This window comes from Ahaetulla prasina, chromosome 1 (genome assembly GCF_028640845.1).
Source record: "Ahaetulla prasina isolate Xishuangbanna chromosome 1, ASM2864084v1, whole genome shotgun sequence".
NCBI classification, from domain to species: Eukaryota; Metazoa; Chordata; class Lepidosauria; order Squamata; family Colubridae; genus Ahaetulla; species Ahaetulla prasina.
This window is the reverse complement of record NC_080539.1, coordinates 6,096,490-6,117,015: the sequence shown is the minus strand read 5'-3', so window position 1 is coordinate 6,117,015 and position 20,526 is coordinate 6,096,490. Positions and strand designations below refer to the sequence as shown.

General features: G+C 42.6%; 2 protein-coding genes across 5 annotated transcripts in view; both read right to left on the bottom strand.

Moving 5' to 3' along the window:
• Window positions 1-20,526, bottom strand: part of PPM1E (protein phosphatase, Mg2+/Mn2+ dependent 1E) — a 259,054-nt gene that overhangs the window by 205,488 nt on the left and 33,040 nt on the right. The window lies entirely within an intron of this gene.
• Window positions 1-20,526, bottom strand: part of RAD51C (RAD51 paralog C) — a 94,218-nt gene that overhangs the window by 45,222 nt on the left and 28,470 nt on the right. For all 4 annotated transcript variants that reach the window (XM_058164076.1, XM_058164072.1, XM_058164073.1 and 1 more), the window contains exons 5-7: window positions 18,729-18,860; window positions 13,453-13,519; window positions 2,745-2,805 (exon numbers count right to left, since the gene is read on the bottom strand). In XM_058164076.1, the coding sequence (XP_058020059.1) occupies window positions 2,745-2,805; window positions 13,453-13,519; window positions 18,729-18,860 (260 nt within the window). The remainder of the gene's footprint in view (window positions 1-2,744; window positions 2,806-13,452; window positions 13,520-18,728; window positions 18,861-20,526) is intronic.

Here is a 20,526-nt window from a genome sequence, read left to right as displayed (position 1 = left end):
TTTTTTAGCCTCAGCAGTATAGATACGGTCAATGGTATTTTACAACTTCTGACAGATGGTCTGACACGAACAGTAAAGAACAGAGAATAGCGGCTGTGTTTGAAAAAGAGAAATGATTGCAGAAACCAGGCGTGCTTTGCAATTCGGCATTCTCAACTTATTTCAGATTCACAATTTTTACTTTCTTAACTGCACTTGATGTTTTTTTGAAAAACGAAGGGATGGAGTAAATCTTCTGAAGCAATTGCAACTGCACTGAATTTTTTTTTTCTCGGTTCAATCTAAAATCTAATTCGAGAACCTCCCGCTAAAACCCAGAGGGAAGGAGGACTTCTGAACTTGCTATACCTCAGGAAAATACTCAGCCTTCCTCCGAGATAACCTGCCAAGATTCCCGTTAATTATTTTTAGGGCTCTGGGTTTCTTTTCTTCTCTCGGTGCTGTTCTATTAGAAAGCAAGTAATTACCGCCCAAGGAAGATTATCACATCATATTTCGTTGCATAGGGAATTCCTTAGAACATTTAAATTGGTGGGTGTACTTGATAGAAATAGCCCTAATCGTGCGATACCCTGTCATGTTTTTAAGAGGCTCTCAAATAGAATTCCACCAGGTGCCCCTCACATGCCATGGATATCTGTGTTTGAAGTAAGGGACACCCCACCATCTAAATTAAGTGACACACTTAAAAGTGCTGGGAGGAGAACAGGGATATTAGGTTTAAACACAGTAATTGCATAATGGCTAAGGCTACACTGTGTTCCAGCTATAAAACAAAGAGGGACTGCAAGAATCCACCCAGGATCTTGAGCAAAACAAGGTTACAAAGGAACGGCTTAACTCGGTTTGTCTTTAATACAAAGCTCTCATTTTCTACAGGTTTCCCCCAATGGTATGAAAGGAAAGGCTGTCTCTGCTAACACGTTGCTGTCTTGCAGTCTCACACTCTGTCTTTAAAATGTGAATGTTTGGATAGGTTTTGTAGCTACGTGCTTTAGATCAGGTTGTTGCCCAGAATTGCAAGCTACATTAAAGGGACAGAACAGGCCCTGAAACGGTCTCTCCCAAGTATTTATCTACCCTTCAGGTTAACATAAGTTGTCATTCGTATTTCCATTATGCTATTCATGCCCCCCACCCCCACCCCCGTATATAAATCTGGTTTTTATGTATTTTGTCCACAAAAAGGTGTACTCCACCTCAATTTCAATGTTACTAAAAGGAACTGGCTGGTTCTGGCATAGGTAGGCTGATTCTATTGCTTAAAGTGCCTTTTTTTTTTCTTTTTAGAATATCTGAAGAAGTCTGGAAGTTGAGTCATGCCAACTGGACTTCTTTTCTTGTTGGTTCGAAAATCTGAAACTTTATTTTTATTTATTTATTATTTATTTTTATTTTATTTGCATGTATATCCCGCCCTTCTCCGAAGACTTAGGGCGGCTCACACTATGTTAGCAATAGTCTTCATTCTATTTGTATATTATATACAAAGTCAACTTATTGCCCCCAACAATCTGGGTTCTCATTTTACCTACCTTATAAAGGATGGAAGGCTGAGTCACCCTTGGGCCTGGTGGGACTAGAACCTGCAGTAATTGCAGGCAGCTGCTGTTAATAACAGACTGCATTAGCAGTCTGAGCCACAGAGGCCCCTGACTCAGATACACCTGACTCAGTTTTCAGGCTTTCAAAACACTTAATTATTAGCAAATCATACGAACTGTTCTGAACTAGGCTAATGTATATCACGGTTGGCTAGTTCCTGGTTTATATAGTTACTACAGATAGTCCTCGAGTTATGATCACAAATGAGCCCAAAATTTTTGTTGCTAAGCAAGACATTTGTTAAGTGAGATTTGCCCCATTTTACGACCTTCCTTGCCACAGTTGTTAAGTGAATCTGGCTTCCCCATTGACTTCCATTGTCAAAAGGTGATCACGTGACAATGGGACACTGCAACTGTCATAAATATGAATCAATTGCCCAAGCATCTGAATTTGGATCATGTGGCCAGGGGGATGCTGCATCGGTCGTAAGTGTGAAACACTTTCAGTGCCATTGTAACACTGAACGGTCACTAAATGAACTGTTGCAAGTTGAGGACTACTGGAACAACTTTTTCCTGTCTAGCTGCTTATAGGGCTGTTTTTTGGAGGGGGGGGGAACCAGTGGTAGGATTCAAATTTTTTTACTACGGGTTCTGTGGGCGTGGCTTGGTGGACGTGGCAGGGGAAGGTTACTGCAAAATCCCCATTTCCTCCCGATCAGCTGGGAGGCAGAGAATAGAGGGGGGCGGGGCCAGTCAGAATTTTTACTACTGGTTCTGTGGGCGTGGCTTGGTTTGGTGGGCGTGGCAGGGGAAGGATACTGCAAAATTCCCATTTCCTCCCGATCAGCTGGGACTCGGGAGGCAGAGAATAGATGGGGGCGGGGCCAGTCAGAATTTTTACTACCGGTTCTCCGAACTACTCAAAATTTCTGCTACCGATTTTCCAGAACTGGTCAGAACCTGCTGAAACCCACCTCGGAGGTGGGGGGTGAGGGTTGAAATAATTTCGAGAACTTTGTTGTAGCGTGTTTTTAGGTAAGCATTTAAATTAAAGGCAGAATGTTCATTCCACAGCTGGTACATGTTAAAGGGAAGATGAACAGGGAAGAAGAAAAGATAATTGTGGGTATCCTTAGGTTTAGTTACAAACTCAATAGCTAATTTCACTGATTGGTGTCCATTTTTTTAACTCACCTCTGCTTTTTATTCCAGTGCAAAATTAAACGTATGGTAGCTGCATGACCCCAGCTTTCCCCTGAGGGGGGAGGGGGGGGGAGAGAGACAGAGAAAGAAAAAAAATGTACTAATTATTTTTCAAGCATGTTTTAAAGGTATACAGTTGGTACATACCGCAGCTAAGGAAGCGCCAGCTGCAAAGAAATAATAAAAGAACTCATGATTGGGAAATTAGCAATTATAAGCGAAGATAAACCCTCTTAAGCTTTGAGAAGGTAAGCAGGTTTCCTATGCAAAAGGGAGCACTGAGATACTAAATACCTGCCTGACAAAATGCCTATTAATTGTGCTACAACAATTCATTAAGACGTCCCTGCTCCCTTTCTGCCTTGCAATTTAATGATTTACAGGAGTCTTCTTGGAGGCTTTCAGAAAACTGAGTTAGAAATATTTGGGAATAGATAAAACAGGTTTTTTTAAAAAAAAATCCTCACAAATACAGAAGAAAATATATGTAGCTTGGGGTTGAAGTGTGGAGTCCTTGGTGCTCTCTGAGATTGGTTGTTTTCTTTGCAGATGCTTTACTACCCATTTAGGGAAGATATAATATAATATAATACAACAACAGAGTTGGAAGGGACCTTGGAGGCCTTCTAGTCCAACCCCCTGCCCAGGCAGGAAACCCTACACCATCTCAGACAGATGGTTATCCAACATTTTCTTAAAAATTTCCAGTGTTGGAGCATTCACAACTTCTGCAGGCAAGTCGTTCCATTTATTAATTGTTCTAACTGTCAGGAAATTTCTTCTTTCCTTGATCAGTTTCCACCCATTGCTTCTTGTTCTACCCTCAGGTGCTTTGGAGAATAGTTTGACTCCCTCTTCTTTGTGGCAACCCCTGAGATATTGGAAGACTGCTATCATGTCTCCCCTAGTCCTTCTTTTTCATTAAACTAGACATACCCAGTTCCTGCAACCGTTCTTCATATGTTTTAGCCTCCAGTCCCCTAATCATCTTTGAATAGAATAGAATAGAATAGAATAGAATAAATTTTTTTTTATTGGCCAAGTGTGATTGGACACACAAGGAATTTGTCTTGGTGCATATGCTCTTAGTGTACATAAAAGAAAAGATACGTTCATCAAGGTACAACATTTACAACACAATTGATGATCAATATATCAATATAAATCATAAGGATTGCCAGCAACAAGTTATAGTCATACAGTCATAAGTGGAAAGAGATGGGTGATGGGAACTATGAAACGATTAATAGTAGTGCAGATTTGTTGCTCTTCTCTGCACTCTTTCTAGAGTCTAAACATCATCAGTGCTAGAAGGGAGTGGAGTTTCTGGAGAGAAGGGAAGAAAGAGGAGGAAAGGAAAAAGAAGGAGGAGGAGAAGGACAGTGGAGTCCTTGGTGTTTCCTGGAGACCTTTCACTACCCAACTAGGAAACATCATCAGTAGAAGGGAGTGGCTCTAGAGAAGGAGAGGAGAGGAGGAGAAAGAGGACGACGACGGTGGACTCCTGGGTGCTCCCTGAGCTAGGATGTTTTCCTGCAGACCTTTCACTACCCAACCTAGTAACATCATCAGTGCTAGAAGGGAGGGGGGTGGTGCTTGCTCACCCTACCAGTCTTGGTGGGGATGCACAAGGGTTTCACCTCACAACAAAAGGCACTCCTGAATGAAAATGCATAATCTGCTCAGCCCAGCCACACCAATATTTTTACCAATTTTATTTATTCATTCAATTTCTGTAGCCACCCATCTCAGTCAATAGCTGAAATGGCTTTTCATCTGTTCGTGAGTTCTAAACCAGGGGTCTCCAACCTTGGCAACTTTAAGCCTGGTGGACTTCAACTCCCAGAATTCCCCAGCCAGCTTTCCTGGCTGGGGTATTCTTTCTTTCTTTCTTTTTTATTTATTTATTTGTCATAACAGCATACATAAGCATAAGCATGAAGTATCTATGCAACATATAAGTATATATATATATGAGTATAAGCATGTAATAACTATATTAATATGTAATATGTAATAACCTTCGGACCTTCCGCCACGAGCTTAAGACACATCTATTTATTTGCGCAGGACTGGACTAGATTCTTAAATTTTAATTGTTTAAATTTTAGATTTGGTTTTAACTTGGGGTTTTATTATTTATGTCTATTTTAAATATTCGGCCTATTTAATAAGTTTTTTAGATTAATGTTTTACTGTGTATATTTATGTTGTTTTTAGATGGCTGTACACCGCCCTGAGTCCCTAGGGAGATAGGGCGGTATAAAAATATGAATAAATAAATAAATAAATAAATAAAATATAAATTGTATATAATGAAAGGGAACATTAGGACAGGAACGGTAGGTACATTTGTGCTCTTATGCACACCCCTTACAGACCTCTTAGGAATGGGGTGAGGTCAATAGTAGACAGTTTTTGGTTAAAGCTTTGGGGACTTTGAGAAGAGACCACAGAGTCAGATAGTGCATTTCAAGCATTAACAACTCTGTTACTGAAGTCGTATTTTCTGCAATCAAGATTGGAATTCAATCTTGATTGAACTGCAATCTTGATTGCAGAAAATAAGAAAATTCTGCAATCAAGATTGGAGTTGAAGTCCTCCAGGCTTAAAGTTGCCAAGGTTGGGGACCCCTGCTCTAAACCAAACTCTGCCTCGGACAGAGAAACCTTCAACAAGTCTTCCCCAGTCTTGTCTAAAAGAAGAAACACTGCCAAGGTACTGGTGAGGCTGTGGTGTCTGCGCTTTATATTCGACACCTCTGACAGCCAAGGCTACCGATAGCCTTTTTCTTCTTTATGCAGTACAGTCCTCCTTTATTCACTAGTCTTCACTCTTCGCTTATCTTTCCAACTCTCCAAACTCTGCATCTGGAAATATAATGCAACCATTCCTGGAATGGTTCTCTTCTATGGCAGGTTTCATCTTAAAAGAGGCAGCAGGTTTCTTTGTTACCTTTGATCAGGGGTCTCCAAGCTTGGCAATTTTAACCCTGGCGGACTTCAATTCCCAGAATCCCACAGCCAGCAAAGCTGGCTGGGGAATTCTGAGAGTTGAAGTCCGCCAGGCTTAAAGTTGCCAAGGTTGAAGACCCCTGCCTTTGATGATCCGTACTCAAATGGCACTTCTACGCTATAATTTGCTTTTTGTTTTTACTTAGTCATTGATTTATATCCCTGTATTATTTTTATCAATAACTTCAGGTGGTGAACATACCTAGTATTTCTTCCTCCTCCTCTTTTCTCCACAACAACCCTGTGAGGTGAGTTGGGCTGAGAGAGAGGGACTGATCTTAGATCACTCAGCCAGCTTTCATATAAAGGTGGATCTAGAACTCAAGAGCGTCCTGGTGATTGGCCCAAAGTCATTAATTGTTCTGTCAGTAATTTTTTTCCTTAGTTCTAGATTGCTTCTCTCCTTGCTTAGTTTCCATTCGTTGTTTTTTGTCCTGCCCTCAGGTGCTTTAGGGATTAGGTTGACACCCCCTCTTCTTGTGGCAGCCCCTCAAATATTGAAAGATTGCCATCAATGTCACCTTTGGTCCTTCTTTTCACTAGACTAGGCAAACCCGATTCCTGCAACCGTTCTTCATAGGTTTTAGCCTCCAGTCCCCTAATCATCTCTGTTGCCCTTCTCTGCACTCTAGAAATTTCTGGAGTCTCAACATCTTCATATTGTGGTGACCCAAACTGGCTGCAGTACTCCAAATCCTGTCTTACCAAGGCATTATAAAGTGGTACTAAACACTTTACGTGATCTGGAACATACCTGCTTCTAAGTTAATATGGGGAGGGGGTACGCCGGGGCTCTTCCTTTAGAAGGCCACATATGGTAGCAAGGACTTGCTCTATTTCAGGGTTAAATTGGGCCTCTATAAAAGCACGGCAGAGAAATCCCAACCTAACCAAATTCTCTACTGATTCCTCTTTCCAAAGGGGACTAAATCCCTGTATGTGCTTTGCCTCCGAAATATTTAATTGCTTAAGAAAGTGGAACAGACCGTAGCAATCTCCTCTGGCTTCTTCCTGTTCTCTCTCTCTCCCTCCCGCTCTCTCTCTCTGTGTAACACAGTACTTTCCTGTGAAAGGACTTGAATGCAATCATTTCAAAGCCAAGGCCAGAGCCGGGGTGCCAAAAGAACAATAAAGGTACAAAGGAAATGGAACTCTGCTCCGCTCATGAGAAACTGGGGTGGCTTTGGAAGGAAAGAAACTTAATTATTCTTGCTGAGGTTAGGCCATGTCATTTGATTTCCAGACAGATTTATCGAGCCTGTCTCTCAACCCATTCTAGACACTGGCTGCTGTGTAGGCAGAAGATGGATTGGATTTTAAAGCAACAATTTAAGGGGAAATGCCCGGAGCCCACTCCAATTTGTCTCAAAGCAGCTCCAGAAGCACAAAATTGGGCATCTGCTGGCCTCTAGCAAGTACACCGCAAACTCTGCCCACTCCTTCATTATCACACCCAGAGGGAGAAGCGCTGTCATTCTAATAGAGGAATTCTCAAAATTAAATGTCTAGACTCCGGTGGCACGTCGCCAGCGCTTGTCACCATGCTAGCATGAGATTTAACATTTGCAAGCGGAGATTAGTGCGCGAATTATACCAATGAATACCGTTTCCATTTCAAACCAGCCCGTGGAGGGGAAGCTGTTTTATACTCGGTGGCAAAATGCACTGCTTCTAAACGATACCAATGGGAGATTAATATCTGATCTCATTGCTGAGAATATCAAGTAAAAGCCATCTCTAGGATAAGCCAACTTGGGTATTCAGCTTGGTTAAAAGACAGATTTGTTAACAAAGCCCTTAACCTAATTCTTATAATGCTTGGTAGATTCCCTCTGCTTTTATCTATAGGGCTTTCTAAAGAAACATACGTAACAAAAATACACCAAAAACAAAACCAACCCAAGCTAAAATAACCAATCTGGTCTTTATGGTCACTTTTATGGAATAAATAATTTCGAAAGATCTTTTCATGAATAAAATAAAATGGAGGGAAAAAGAGGGAACAGCAGTGCTCGCTAATGGATTTGTTTATGCTGCTACCGATCAACAAAATTTGCCCTACTTGGGGGAAGGGGGAGGAGGGGGGGGAAGGGGGGGGAAATGATACATGGATTGATTATTAATGTACAGTAATTTTTGAAGATATGAAATTACAATTTTTTAAATGATATTGGGGATGCTCGACTGCCATTTTAGGAAGAAAAGGAGAGAGGAGTAGAAGGAGGGAAGAAAGTAGGTAGGAATGAGTAGAGAAGGAGGAGGGGAATAAGAAGGTTAGATAGGGTGGAAGAAGGGAGGAGTGGAGAAGGAGGAGAGGAAGTAGTAAAGTGAAGGAGATGAGGATGGATGGGAAAGTAGTAGAGGGTAGAGAGGGAGGTTGTGAAGAAAGGAAGTGGCAATCGGGCAGGCCTGAATCAGTAATAAATAAAAATTAATGATTAATGATGGATAATAGTTTGTACATAAATATGATGTTTGAAAATGGAAATAAAAATTATTTATTAAAAAAATAATAATTTGCCCTACTTGGAAGCGGCTTGAAAAAGAAACGATGTGAGAGAAAGCAAAACAAGGTTCTTTTTAATGTACGGACTCTTTCTGACACATCCTAAAAGCCTTGCGCCTAAAAATATGCGAAATATTTATTAATAACATGCTGTAGGAGTGGAGAGCCTGTTTGGTGTTTTGGTGAAGGTGTTGGCTTAGGAAATCAGGCGAAGGTGAATTCTAGCCCCGCCTTAGCCGTGAAAGCTGGCTGGCTGATTGGGCCAATCACCAGGAGACTGAGAATTCTAATCCCGCCCTTAGGCATGAAAGCCAAGCCAGGGACTTTGAGCCAGTCATTCTCTTTCAGCCCAATCCACCTCACAGGGTTGTTGTGGTGGAGAAAACAGGAGGAGTAATAAGTCTTAGGTATGTTCGCTGTTTCGAGTTACTTATAAAGTAATAAAGGTGGGATAAAAATAATGGAATAAATAATGGAATAAATGAAGCAAGCAAGTTACAGAATTGGTCGAAAAACCTCTATTCCCAATTTGTGCATGGTGCACTGTATTTTCAAAGCATTTTACAGGCATTAAAGCAATCCAAGGTTAGAAAATGACATAATATATCCTACACGTCTTTTTTTTTTTTTTGGGGGGTGCCTAACAAACATTCTGGGCCATATTTCCAATAATCCCTTTCAGTCTTGAATGGCTGAAACTGACCGGCCTGAATTTCGATGAGGTTTTGAGGAGCCAGAATTTGCAAACTTAATGGGGAAGCCCGATTCATTTAACGCTGTATTACTAACTTAACAACCGCAGTGAATCGCTTATCCACCATGGGAAGAAAGGTTACAGAATGGGGCAAAACTCACTTAACAAATATTTTGCTTACCAACGGGAATTTTGGCCTCCATTGTGATCGTAAGTCAAGGACTACCTGTAGTCTCCTGCTTGGAGCTTTGAGAAAGGAGACAGTGATGGATAAAAGTTGGAATCCAGGAAAATCTGTGGCTCAATGGACTAGGGCCTCTGGCAGCTCAATGGACTAAGTCTGTGTTATTAACAGCAGCTGCTTGCAATTACTGCAAGTTCAAGTCCCACCAGGCCCAAGGCTGACTCAGCCTTCCATCCTTTATAAGGTAGGTAAAATGAGGACCCAGATTGTTGGGGGCAATTAAGTTGACTTTGTATATAATATACAAATGGATGAAGACTATTGCTTAACACAGTGTAAGCCGCCCTGAGTCTTCGGAGAAGGGCGGGATATAAATTCAAATTTAAAAAAAATGAGAGAAAGGGGAGGGGGGAAAGGGAGAGAGAGAAGGAGGGGAGAGGGAGAGAGAGAAGGGCAGAGAGGAAGAGATGGAGAAAGAGGGGAGGGAGAGGGGGGCGAGAAAGAGGGGGAAATGGAGGGTAAGATAGAAAGGGAGAGAGAGAGATAGAGGAAGGGAAAGAGAGGAAGAAGGAGAGAGAGAGAAAGGGAGAGGGGGGAGTGATAAAGAGGAAGAGAGGGAGAGAGAGAGAGAGAGAGAGAGAGAGAGAGAAAGACTCCAACCTAGAGGAATTCTCTGTTGCTTGCTGGAGATTATTGTCTTTGCCTGAACTGTTCCAAGAACAAAGAGGAAACTACTGAGTGGCAGCTGAGGGAGCAGATGGCAACCCTCGGGGAGCTGGACCCATCCCATGGATCGCCAGTTGCCGACCCTTGAATCGATTAGCTTTAATTTGCTTTGTTAGTCTGACTGTCTGCCAAAAACAAAAAAACAAAAAAACCCAGTAGACTGCAAGGGAAGGCAGGGCAAGAGACAATAGGTCAGCGTTTGAAAGCAAGGTATTTTTATTTTTTTCTTTTAATCTGCCTGCACGCTTCCAATCCGGCGTCCTCCGAGGATTGCACTTTTTGATTGTGTTCGATTTATCTCGCGTATCTGCCAAGCGGACCAACAAACCGCTGAACATGCATTAAGGGCCTTTGCACAGCTGCCCCTGCCCCGACCATCAAGGGAACCGTTAGGTGATTCAGAGGCAGGAGGAATGCAAAAGCTATTTTAAGAGAATGGCTTTGCGGTCATCCTAACGCGTCTTTAACCCAGATCTTTGTCCTTTTGGGAGGGGGACAAAACACCCCCCCTCCCCAAATCTGGACCTCTTCTAATCAAAGGGAAGGAGCCCCTTTTGAAATGACCCCCCAAAAAGTAGAATCTCTGATGATAAAAGCTCAGGCTGCTGTAAACTCCAGCAGCAGCTAGAGTTAAACACAACACAGGTAGTCCTTGACTTACAACAGTTCGTTTAGTGACCGTTCAAAGTGACAACGGCAGTGAAATAAGTGACCTATGACCATTTTTCACACTTACGACTGTTGCAGCAACCCCCAAGAACACATTGATTTGCATTTGGATGCTTGACAACTGACTCACATTTATGACTATCGCACTGTCCCCGGGATGACGTGATCCCCTTTTGCGACCTTCAGACGAGCAAAGTCAATGGGGAAGCCAGATTCGCTTAACAACCGTGTTACTAGCTTAACAAGTGCAGTGATTCACTTAACAACTGTGGTGAGAAAAGTCGTAAAATGGGTCAAAACCCAATTAACAAATTTCTCAGCAACATAAATTTGGGGCTCAGTTGTGGTCGTAAATTGAGGTAGTCCTCTACTTACGACCACAATTGAGCCCAAAATTTCTGTTGCTCAGTGAGACATTTGTTAAGTGTGCTTTGCCCCATTTTACGACTTTTCTCGCCACATTTCTTAAGCGAACCCCTGCAGTTGTTAAGTTAGTAACGATGGTCGTTAAGTGAATCTGGCTTCCCTCATTGACAGAAGGTCGCAAAACGGGTTCACATGACCTTGCGAGACAGCAAAGGTCATAAATATGAACCAGTTGCCAAGCACCTGAATTTTAATCACATGATCATGGGGATGCTGCAAAGGTTGTAACTATGAACAAACGGTCACAAGTCACATTTTTTCAGTGCCGTTGTAACTTTGAACGGTTACTAAGTGAATTGCTGTAAGTCGAGGATTTCCTGTGTATGCTCCTGGCGGCACCGATGTCATGTAACGCAGAAAAGCAGTCGAGAGACCCAAGAACGGCTTTCCAAAGGCGGAGGAGGGAGGGATGAGGAAGAAGGGCCTCTGTGGCTCAGACTGGTAAGACAGTCTGTTATTAACAGCAGCTGCCTGCAATTACTGCAAGTTCAAGCCCTACCAGGCCCAAGGTTGACTCAGCCTTCCATCCTTTATAAGGTAGGTAAAATGAGGACCCAGATTGTTGGGGGCAATAGAAGTTGACTTTGTATATAATATACAAATGGATGAAGACTATTGCTTGACATAGTGTAAGCCGCCCTGAGTCTTCGGAGAAGGGCGGGATATAAATGCAAATAAATAAAAAAAAAAAGAAGAAGAAGAAGAAGAAAACGGAGCAAAGGGTTATAACACGGATGCCATCCAAATAATCATTTTTAGATGATCGATGGATGCAAAAGGAAAAGATTGTCTGACGACAATTCAACACATTTGCATTTGAAGATCTGCTGGAGTACGGGTTGTTCTCAGAAAACTAAACAGTGTCGGATCTGGCAAGAACTAGAATGGGAGCACATGAAGGAACCACAGGCTATAAGCTCAACAAATCTCAAGCGCCCTGAAATAAAGCGATGGCAAACCACCCAAAGAGCTGCCAAGAAAATTAAATGGATGTGTTCAGGAAGTCCCCAGCAGTCAAGTTCACCTCAAAGGACGCTTTGCTTAAAAAATAAAAGAAGAGATTTGCTTGGCAGGAAGCAGCGGGGAAGAAAAAAAAAGTGCTTTCTGTAAATCTTTTATTTGGGCTCTCTTTGGCTTCCCCGGCTTTTAACTCCAGAGTTTGATTCAGCAGATCTTATGTCAGCACAGAGAATTCTTCGTATTTTATTACCTTCGGTACCTTGACCTCCCCCGGCGTATAAATTTAATAAACAAATAAATAAAAGTATCTTTAGCCGGAGTGCATCTGTAAGGGAATGTGTGGGGGACCTTAGAAAATGAGGAGAAGAGATGCTGGCTAGCAAACAATTATTGATCGCTCTTATCATTTGAAGGTGAGGAGGTTGTGGTATTTCTACGGATGTTTACATATCAAGGATGCTAGCGGCTCCATAGTTAAAATTGATATTCTAGAGTTCCTGTGATGACAAGTACTGGAAGTTTTTTTTTAATCTTTGGCTATAAAGAAAACTAAGACTCTCGGGACACCTTAAAACTAGCCAATATACTATTACATCAGCTTTTAAGGACTAGTACAGTGTTGGTAAACATTTTCGGCACCGAGTCCCGAAATGGGGGTGTGCACACATGTATGCCAGAAACCGGAAGAGCAGCTGCCCAGTGTGCATGAGTGTGCCCGGAAGATGATCTTCTAGTTTCCGGTGTGCACAGGCGACTTGGTCTTCCGGTTTCTGGCACTCCCGAGTGCGTGGAGACCAACTGGCAGGCGCCCCGGAAGAGCAACAGGCGACGGCTCGCGTGCCCGGATGGCTCTGCGTGCCATTTCCGGCATGCGTGCCACAGGTTTGCCATCACGGGACTAGAATAACAGAGTTGGAAGGGACCTTAGAGGTCTTCTAGTCCAACCCCCTGCTCAATCAGGAGACCCTGGCCTAGACCATTTTAGACAAATTTCTGTCCAGTCTCTTCTTAAAAGTCTCCAGTAACCCACAACTTCTGGAGGCAAGTCATTCCATGGATGGGATGGGATAGGATAGGATAGGATAGGATAGTTCTCAGTGTCAGGAAATTTCTCCCTTAGTTCTAGGTTGCTTCTCTCCTTGATTAGTTTCCATCCATTGTTTTTTGTCCTGCCTTCAGGTGCTTTGGAAAATGGACTGACACCCCCACCCCACTCTTGTTTGTGGGGAACAACCTATTTTCCAAAGCACCATAAGGCAAGGCAAGAAACAATGAAGCCAGTGAATGGACTACAGGCAATAGATGCAATCACAACTAAGGCTGTGGCGAAACAGAATTATAAGCAAGGAACTTTTAGCCTCTGTGAAAATGTTGTGTGTGTGAATATACCTCCAGAAAGAATTCTTTGGGAAACAAGAGTGACCATTACTGTACTTTTTTGTTCATGAGAAAGAAAGTAAACTATAGGTAGAGGAGGGGGGGAACCCCACCTCCTCTAATAGGAAGTAGAAATGCTTACCTAAGGCAGGTACCAAAGAGGAATGATTTTGTTCAAAGCGTGTGGTCATCTGATTGGTCAACACTACCTGAAAGAAGCAAAAAAAGAGAAGAGAATCTACATCGAATAAATTAGTGCTTATAGTTACTGCAAAATAAAAGCAGTTAGATCCGGGTTTCTCAACCATAGCAACTTGAAGAATTCTGAGCCTCAACTCCCAGCCTTCCCCTGCCAACATGGGAGCTGAGGTCCACACATCTTCAAGCTTCCAAGGATGAAAACCACTGAGTTAGACAACAGCTCGCTTGGTCTCTGATCACTGGTCTTGCTGCAGAGGCTTATGGAGTTGGCTCCCATCAACTTTGGGAAAGCCACAACTTCCCCAGCTCTACCACAAGTAGATGTGGTGTAGCCGCTTTCACTAATAATAATACAGGTAGTCATCAACTTATGACCACAATTGAGCCAAAAATTTATGTTGCTGAGTGAGACATTTGTTAAGGGAGTTTTGCCCTAAGTTACGATGTTTCTTGCCCCGGTTGTTAAGTGAATCACTGCAATCGTGAAGTTAATAACCTGGTGGTTTTTTTTTTTATATTTGCATTTATATCCCGCCCTTCTCCGAAGGCTCAGGGCGGCTTACACTATGTCAAGCAATAGTCTTCATCCATTTGTATATTATATACAAAGTCAACTTTATTGCCCCCCCAACAATCTGGGTCCTCATTTTACCTGCCTTATAAAGGATGGAAGGCTGAGTCAACCTTGGGCCTGGTGGGGCTTGAACCTGCAGTAATTGCAAGCAGCTGCTGTTAATAACAGACTGTCTTACCAGTCTGAGCCACCAGAGGCCCGTTAAATGAATCTGGCTTCCCCACTGACTGTTTGACAGAAGGCCACAAAAGGTGACCTGGGACACTAAAACCATCACCAATATGAACCAGTTGCCAAGCGTCTGAATTTTGATCACACAACCATGGGGATACTATAATGGTCGTAAGTGTGAAAAATTGTCATGTCACTTTTTTCAGTGCTGTTGTAGCTTTGAACGGTCATGAAATGAACTGTTGTTAAGTCGAGGACTACCTTTAATAGCAATAGCATTTAGTTACATACCGCTACATAATGCTTTACAGCAGGGGTGTCAAACTGGCGGTCCTTGGGCCAGATGCATCACATGCAGGCCAGACCCACCCCAGCTCTGCAAAGGGGAAAATATCGTGATATGTCACGTGGCTACCAATATTACGCCACGAGTTTGACACCTGTGCTTTTCAGTATCAGCCTCTTGCCCCCAACAATCTGGGTCCTCATTTTACCCACCTCGGAAGGATGGAAGGCTGAGTCAACCTTGAGTCAGTCAGGATCGAACTCCTGACTGTGGACAGAGTCAGCCTGCAATATTGCATTCTAACCACTGCGCCACCTCCAGATTTAACAATTGTTGGTAAGACTGTTGTGTCTGTGCCCCCCGAGCCAGCCCTGCTGCCAGAAAGTGACTTGGAAAGTGAGGGGTAAGGGCCGTCAGGACTTACCTCAGGAGCACCGGTTCCCCTGGTTCAGCTCCAGGAGCCAGAAGCAGGCCAGGTGGAAGAAATAATGAGGCCTCCGTCCCCTGACTCTTTCCCCCCCCAGGCCATGCCTGCAGACCCAGCTGATACCAATCAGGCTTGGTTGGATCCTTGGTTTCCTAGGCAGGAGAGGAGGGAACAACAGAAGCAAGGGTGGGGCAGGCCTAGGAAGTGCTGAGTCATGGATCCACACCCCACAGGCTATAAAAGGCCGTGAGAGCTGCTGTGTCTCTTCGCAGCTGGCAAATCCACTGATTAAGAGCTTGTTTCTGAGTGACTCACCAGCGTCGTGGAAGATAACGGAGGCTCTTGGCAGACGTTGGCTATTCTGCTGCCAGAGCTGATAGTGCTGGCTAATTAAGCCATCACTCGGACGGAGGTGAGGGAGGACACAACAAAGACAGACAAAAAGTCTGGATAAGTGGACCTGGAGACAGGCCAATAGAAGAGAAAGAACTGGAGAAGACAACAAAATACAATGACCTGCAAGCCGAAATAGAACCACTGTGGCAAAAGAGAGCAAAGATAGTGCCTCTAGTAATAGGTGCCTTGAGTGCAATACCGAAAAAAAAAACTGGTGGAGAGACTTCTAGGGGTTAAAGGAGGTTGTGGGAAGAATCCCACTAGTTTTCTTTCCGAGGCATTTTATCGTTTGAATCTTGACCTGCTCATCATGGTCAACATTTATCAAGCAGACATCCTTCCTTATACTATAATACAGCTATTTTGAATTATCTTAGCAATACAGAATATGCCCATCAAGCCCATAAGTTGGTCCCCTTGAGTCAGTAATTCAAAAGGGGAACTAAGAAGGATTTGTTCATCCAGCACATGATCTAAAGCAGGTCTCCAACCTTGGCAACTTTAAGCCTGCCGGACGTCAACTCCCAGAATTCAAAGCAAAGCTGGCTGAGGAATTCTGGGAGTTGAAGTCCGCCAGGCTTAAAGTTGCCAAGGTTGGAGAGCCCTAATCTAAAGAACCCGATGTCAGTATCTAGTGCAGAATTACAGAGTTAGAAAGGACCTTGGAGGTCTCAGGCAGGAAACCTTATACTGTTTCAGACAAATGGTTATTTAATCTCTACTTAAAAACATCCAGTGTTGGAGCATTCTCAACTTCTGGAGGCAAGGTGTTGGTTACGATCTTTAAAGCGCTCCATGGCTTAGGGCCTGGGTACCTACGGGACCGCCTGCTGTTACCACATGCCTCCCACCGACCCATACGCTCTCACAGAGAGGGACTTCTCAGGGTGCCGTCCGCCAAACAATGTCGGCTGGCGGCCCCCAGGGGAAGGGCCTTCTCTGTGGGGGCTCCCACACTCTGGAACGAGCTTCCCCCGGGTTTACGCCAAATACCTGACCTTCGGACTTTCCGCCGCGAACTGAAGACACACCTTTTCATCCGCGCGGGGCTGGCTTGAATTGAATTTTAATGTCAAATTTTTATTAATTTTAAATGGGGTTTTTAATGTATGGTAAATTTTAAATTTTCAGGCTAATTTAAATAAGTTTTTTAAATCGCATTTTAAATTGTACTTTGTATTGTTTGTTTTATTTTGCCTGAGTCCTTCGGGAGAAGGGCGGTATAAAAATCAAATAAATAAATAAATAAAAAAGTTGCTCCACTGATTAATTGTTCTCACTGTCAAGAAATTTCTCCTTAATTCTAGGTTGCTTCTCTCCTTGATTAGTTTCCATCAATTGCTTCTTGTCCTGCTCTCAGATGCTTTGGAGAATAGATTGACTCCCTCAGATAAAAATATGGATTAAACTGGGATGCCTCTGAATATTCTTAGCTGGGGTTTATTGCTGTAATGTCCTACGTGAGGCTTCCCATCGGTATCCTGTTTAGCCAGCTTGGGAAGTAACATTTTAGGCTCACAGATTGATCCGTTAGGGCTGTTCTGTGTTGTCTTCTAACACTATCTGAGTAAAAAAAAAACACACAGAGAGGCTTATTTTTAGCAGCCCAGCAATAAAAAAGAAAAAAAAAAGAAAAAGAAAAATCCCAGCGTACATACAGAATCACAGCTTAAGGAGGAACTATGTTACCTGGAACATTAGTAACATTACAGAATGTGGCTAAACTTCATTCTGGAACAATCCTTTCTAACCTGGGTAGGCTGGAAAAAACCCACCTATAAATAGCTGTAGCTCAAGCGTGTCATCCGTTGGCATGAAGCCAGCTCTATCTGCAGCACCTCCAGGCCGAGGTCAAAAGATGCAGCAACAAAGGAGACGAAAGGCAGTTTACTAAGGAATTTCTTCCACATTGTCTCTTGGCAAGACTTGTTTTCTCTTCACAAGATTCTGCCTGCCTGTTATCTATTTATCTGTCTGTCTGTCTGTCTGACAGGTGCTTTTTCAAAAGGCAACTGGACTTTATTTTTCCTTGAAGGTATTTTGCTTCTCGTCCAAGAAGCTTCTTCACTTCTATCTATCTACCTATCCAGCCTTTATTATTTTATAAATAACTCAAGGCAGCGAATACACACAATACTGCTTCCTCCTCCTATTTTCCTCACAATAACAACCTGGTGAGGTGGGTTGGGCTGAGTGTGTGTGACACCCAGCTGGCTTTCATTCCTAAAGTGGGATTAGCAATAGCAGTAGGACTTAAATTTATATATTGCTTCACAGTGCTTTTTCAGCTCTCTCTAAGCGGTTTTTACAGAGCTAGCCTCTTGCCCCCAACAATCAGGGTCCTCATTTTACCGACCTCGGAAGGATGGAAAGCTGAGTCCATCTTGAGCCGGTCAGGATCAAACTCATGGCTGTGGGCAGAGTTGGCTTGCAAAACTGCATTCTTATCACCACAGCTCTTCTAGAACTCTCAATCTCCTGGCGATTGGCCCAAAGACACCCATCAGCTTTCATGTCAAAGACGGGACTAGAACTCACTGTCTCCTGGGGATTGGCCCAAAATCATCCAGCTGGCTTTCGTGCCAAAGGTGGGACTAGAACTGAACCATCTCCTGATGCCTTAATCACTAGAACAAACTGGCATTTATGTTTATAAAAAAGACAACGACAATCAAAAGGCAAGGAAATCCTTAACCCACTTAAAACGCATACAATATGAGCTTTATAAGAACAAAGGAATAGCTGGATTTGCATTATGTCAAGCTTTCATTTGTTGAATCATGCCCTGTTGAATAAATAACTGGTTTTAAATAATCTGTTAAGCTAGAAATTATGGTTTAACAATCACAATTGATAGGTTTATATAACATGTCAAAAAAATAACATTGCAGTGTTAGCACATCAAATTTTCTGTCGAATGTTTAGTCACTACGAGTGTCACAAAGTTATACAGTAGTCCTCGACTTACAACAACTCTGAAAAAAAGTGATTTATGACCATTTTTCACACTTCCAACCATTGCAGTGTCCCCATGGTCACATGTTCAAAATCCAGATACTTGGCAACTGGCTCATATTTATGACCATTGCAGTGTCTCGGGGTCATGCGATCCCCTTTTGCGACCTTCTGACAAGCAGATGCAATGGGGAAACCGGATTCACTTAACAACCGTCTTACTAATTTAACAAATGCAGCGATGCACTGAACAACTGTGGCAAGAAAGGTCATAAAATGGGTCTAAGTTCATTTAATAAATGTTTCACTTAATAACAGAAATTATGAGCTCAATTGAGGTCATAAATCAAGGGCTACCTGTACCATTTACTGGCTTAGCCACATATCTCCATTTTTCCTCAAACTTACAGATAACGTATGGTCATTTGCCATGCATATCAACTGTTGGGCCAGGCCATTCAAAAGTCTCGTTCGCAGCGAGAGGTCTTCGAAGTCATGGCGGAAAGGAAACGCAATTCCATCAATCACAATCAGTTGTACCTAATGATCGGATATAAAACAGATAGATAGAGAGAGAGAGAGAGCTTCATTCCACGGAAATCTGCATCAGAAAAGCTGGGATGCCTGTAAATAAAATTATTTTTTTTCCCTTAAGGGATCCCTCAAAGGGCTGCTTGTCATTTTATGGTTGAGGGAAATTAAGTATAGATTAATCTGAAAGGGATTAACCCTTTACCTCATTGAGTTTGTTATTCTATTTATAGAATTTCAAGTTATAAAACCAAGATGACTCTCACAGGAAATGGCTGCAGTTTTTTTCTCCATCAGATATAAAAAAAAAACACCACACCAAGAACAGTAGCATCTTAATAAGCCACCCACGATCCTCAGATGTTCTGACTGTTAATTGTGCTTAACCATTAGAATGACCTGGAAATGGAGAAGAGGTCAGGTATTAGCTCAGAACAGATACTGATGTCGGTTACTAGATAATTTTGAATTGGAGGATTTTCCTTAAAGAAAAAAAACCTTTATGCAGATAGGTGATTTGTTTCAGAAAACAAATCACCTATCTTTCAATTTTCAATGTGCATGGGGAAATTGAAAATCAGTCAAATTACTGATGATATAGGAAAGCTTGTTTTTTTTAAAAAAATCCAGCTGTTATCATCCAGTGTTTAGTTCTGAGTTCCCATAATAAACACCTGAAGTAATTGAGGAGTTTATAGTGACCTTCCAATCTATTTCAGGTTCCATTCTCTGATTCCGTTTTAAAGGCAGAAAGCGGCAGTTTAAAAAAAAAGCTAAACAGAATCACAATTCTGCAAGGGCCGTGGTGGCTCCGGCTGTAAGATAGCCTGTTATTAAAACACAGCAGCCTGCAATTACTGCAGGCTCGAATCCCACCAGGCCCAAGGTTGACTCAGCCTTCCATCCTTTATAAGGTAGGTAAAATGAGGACCCAGATTGTTGGGGGGGGGCAATTAGTTGACTTTGTAAATATACAAATAGAATGAGACTATTGCCTTACACACTGTAAGCCGCCCTGAGTCTTCGGAGAAGGGCGGGATATAAATGTAAATTTAAAAAAAAAAAATCTCTTCTCTTAAACTTTTGTTTTTATAAGGTCTGGCTATATGTGGAAAAGGTTATCTGCGTAATGACACGCTAAAGCCTTTGTTTCTTACAACCAAAAACTGAGATTCTCAGGATAACACTCATGGCATCTAAATCCCTCTACAGGCAGTCCTTGAATTACAATCGTAACTGAGACCAGAATTCGTAAAGAGCAACCTCACTGCTTGGTGACAGCACAACTCAAGTCTTCCATCCTTCCGAGGTCAGTAAAATGAGAACCCAGATTGCTGGGAGCAATAGGCTGATTCTGTAAAATGCTTAGAAAGGGCTGTAAAGGACTATGGAGCAGTATATAAGTCTAAGTGCTCTTGCTATGTATGTATTATTTATTAAATTCATATGCCACCCATCTCATTTTGAGAGCGAGGGGCTTACAAATAGGAATAAAAGGTAAAAGCTAAAGATTTCTCTGTCCAGTCATGTATGACTCTAGGGCGCAGTGCTCATCTCCATTTCTTAGCCAAGAAAACAGTCTCATGACATTTCTTGTGGTCATGTGGCCAGCATGACATGACACCGCAGTGCAGAGCGTGCGGCAAAATACGGACTGCTGTTACCTTCCCACCAA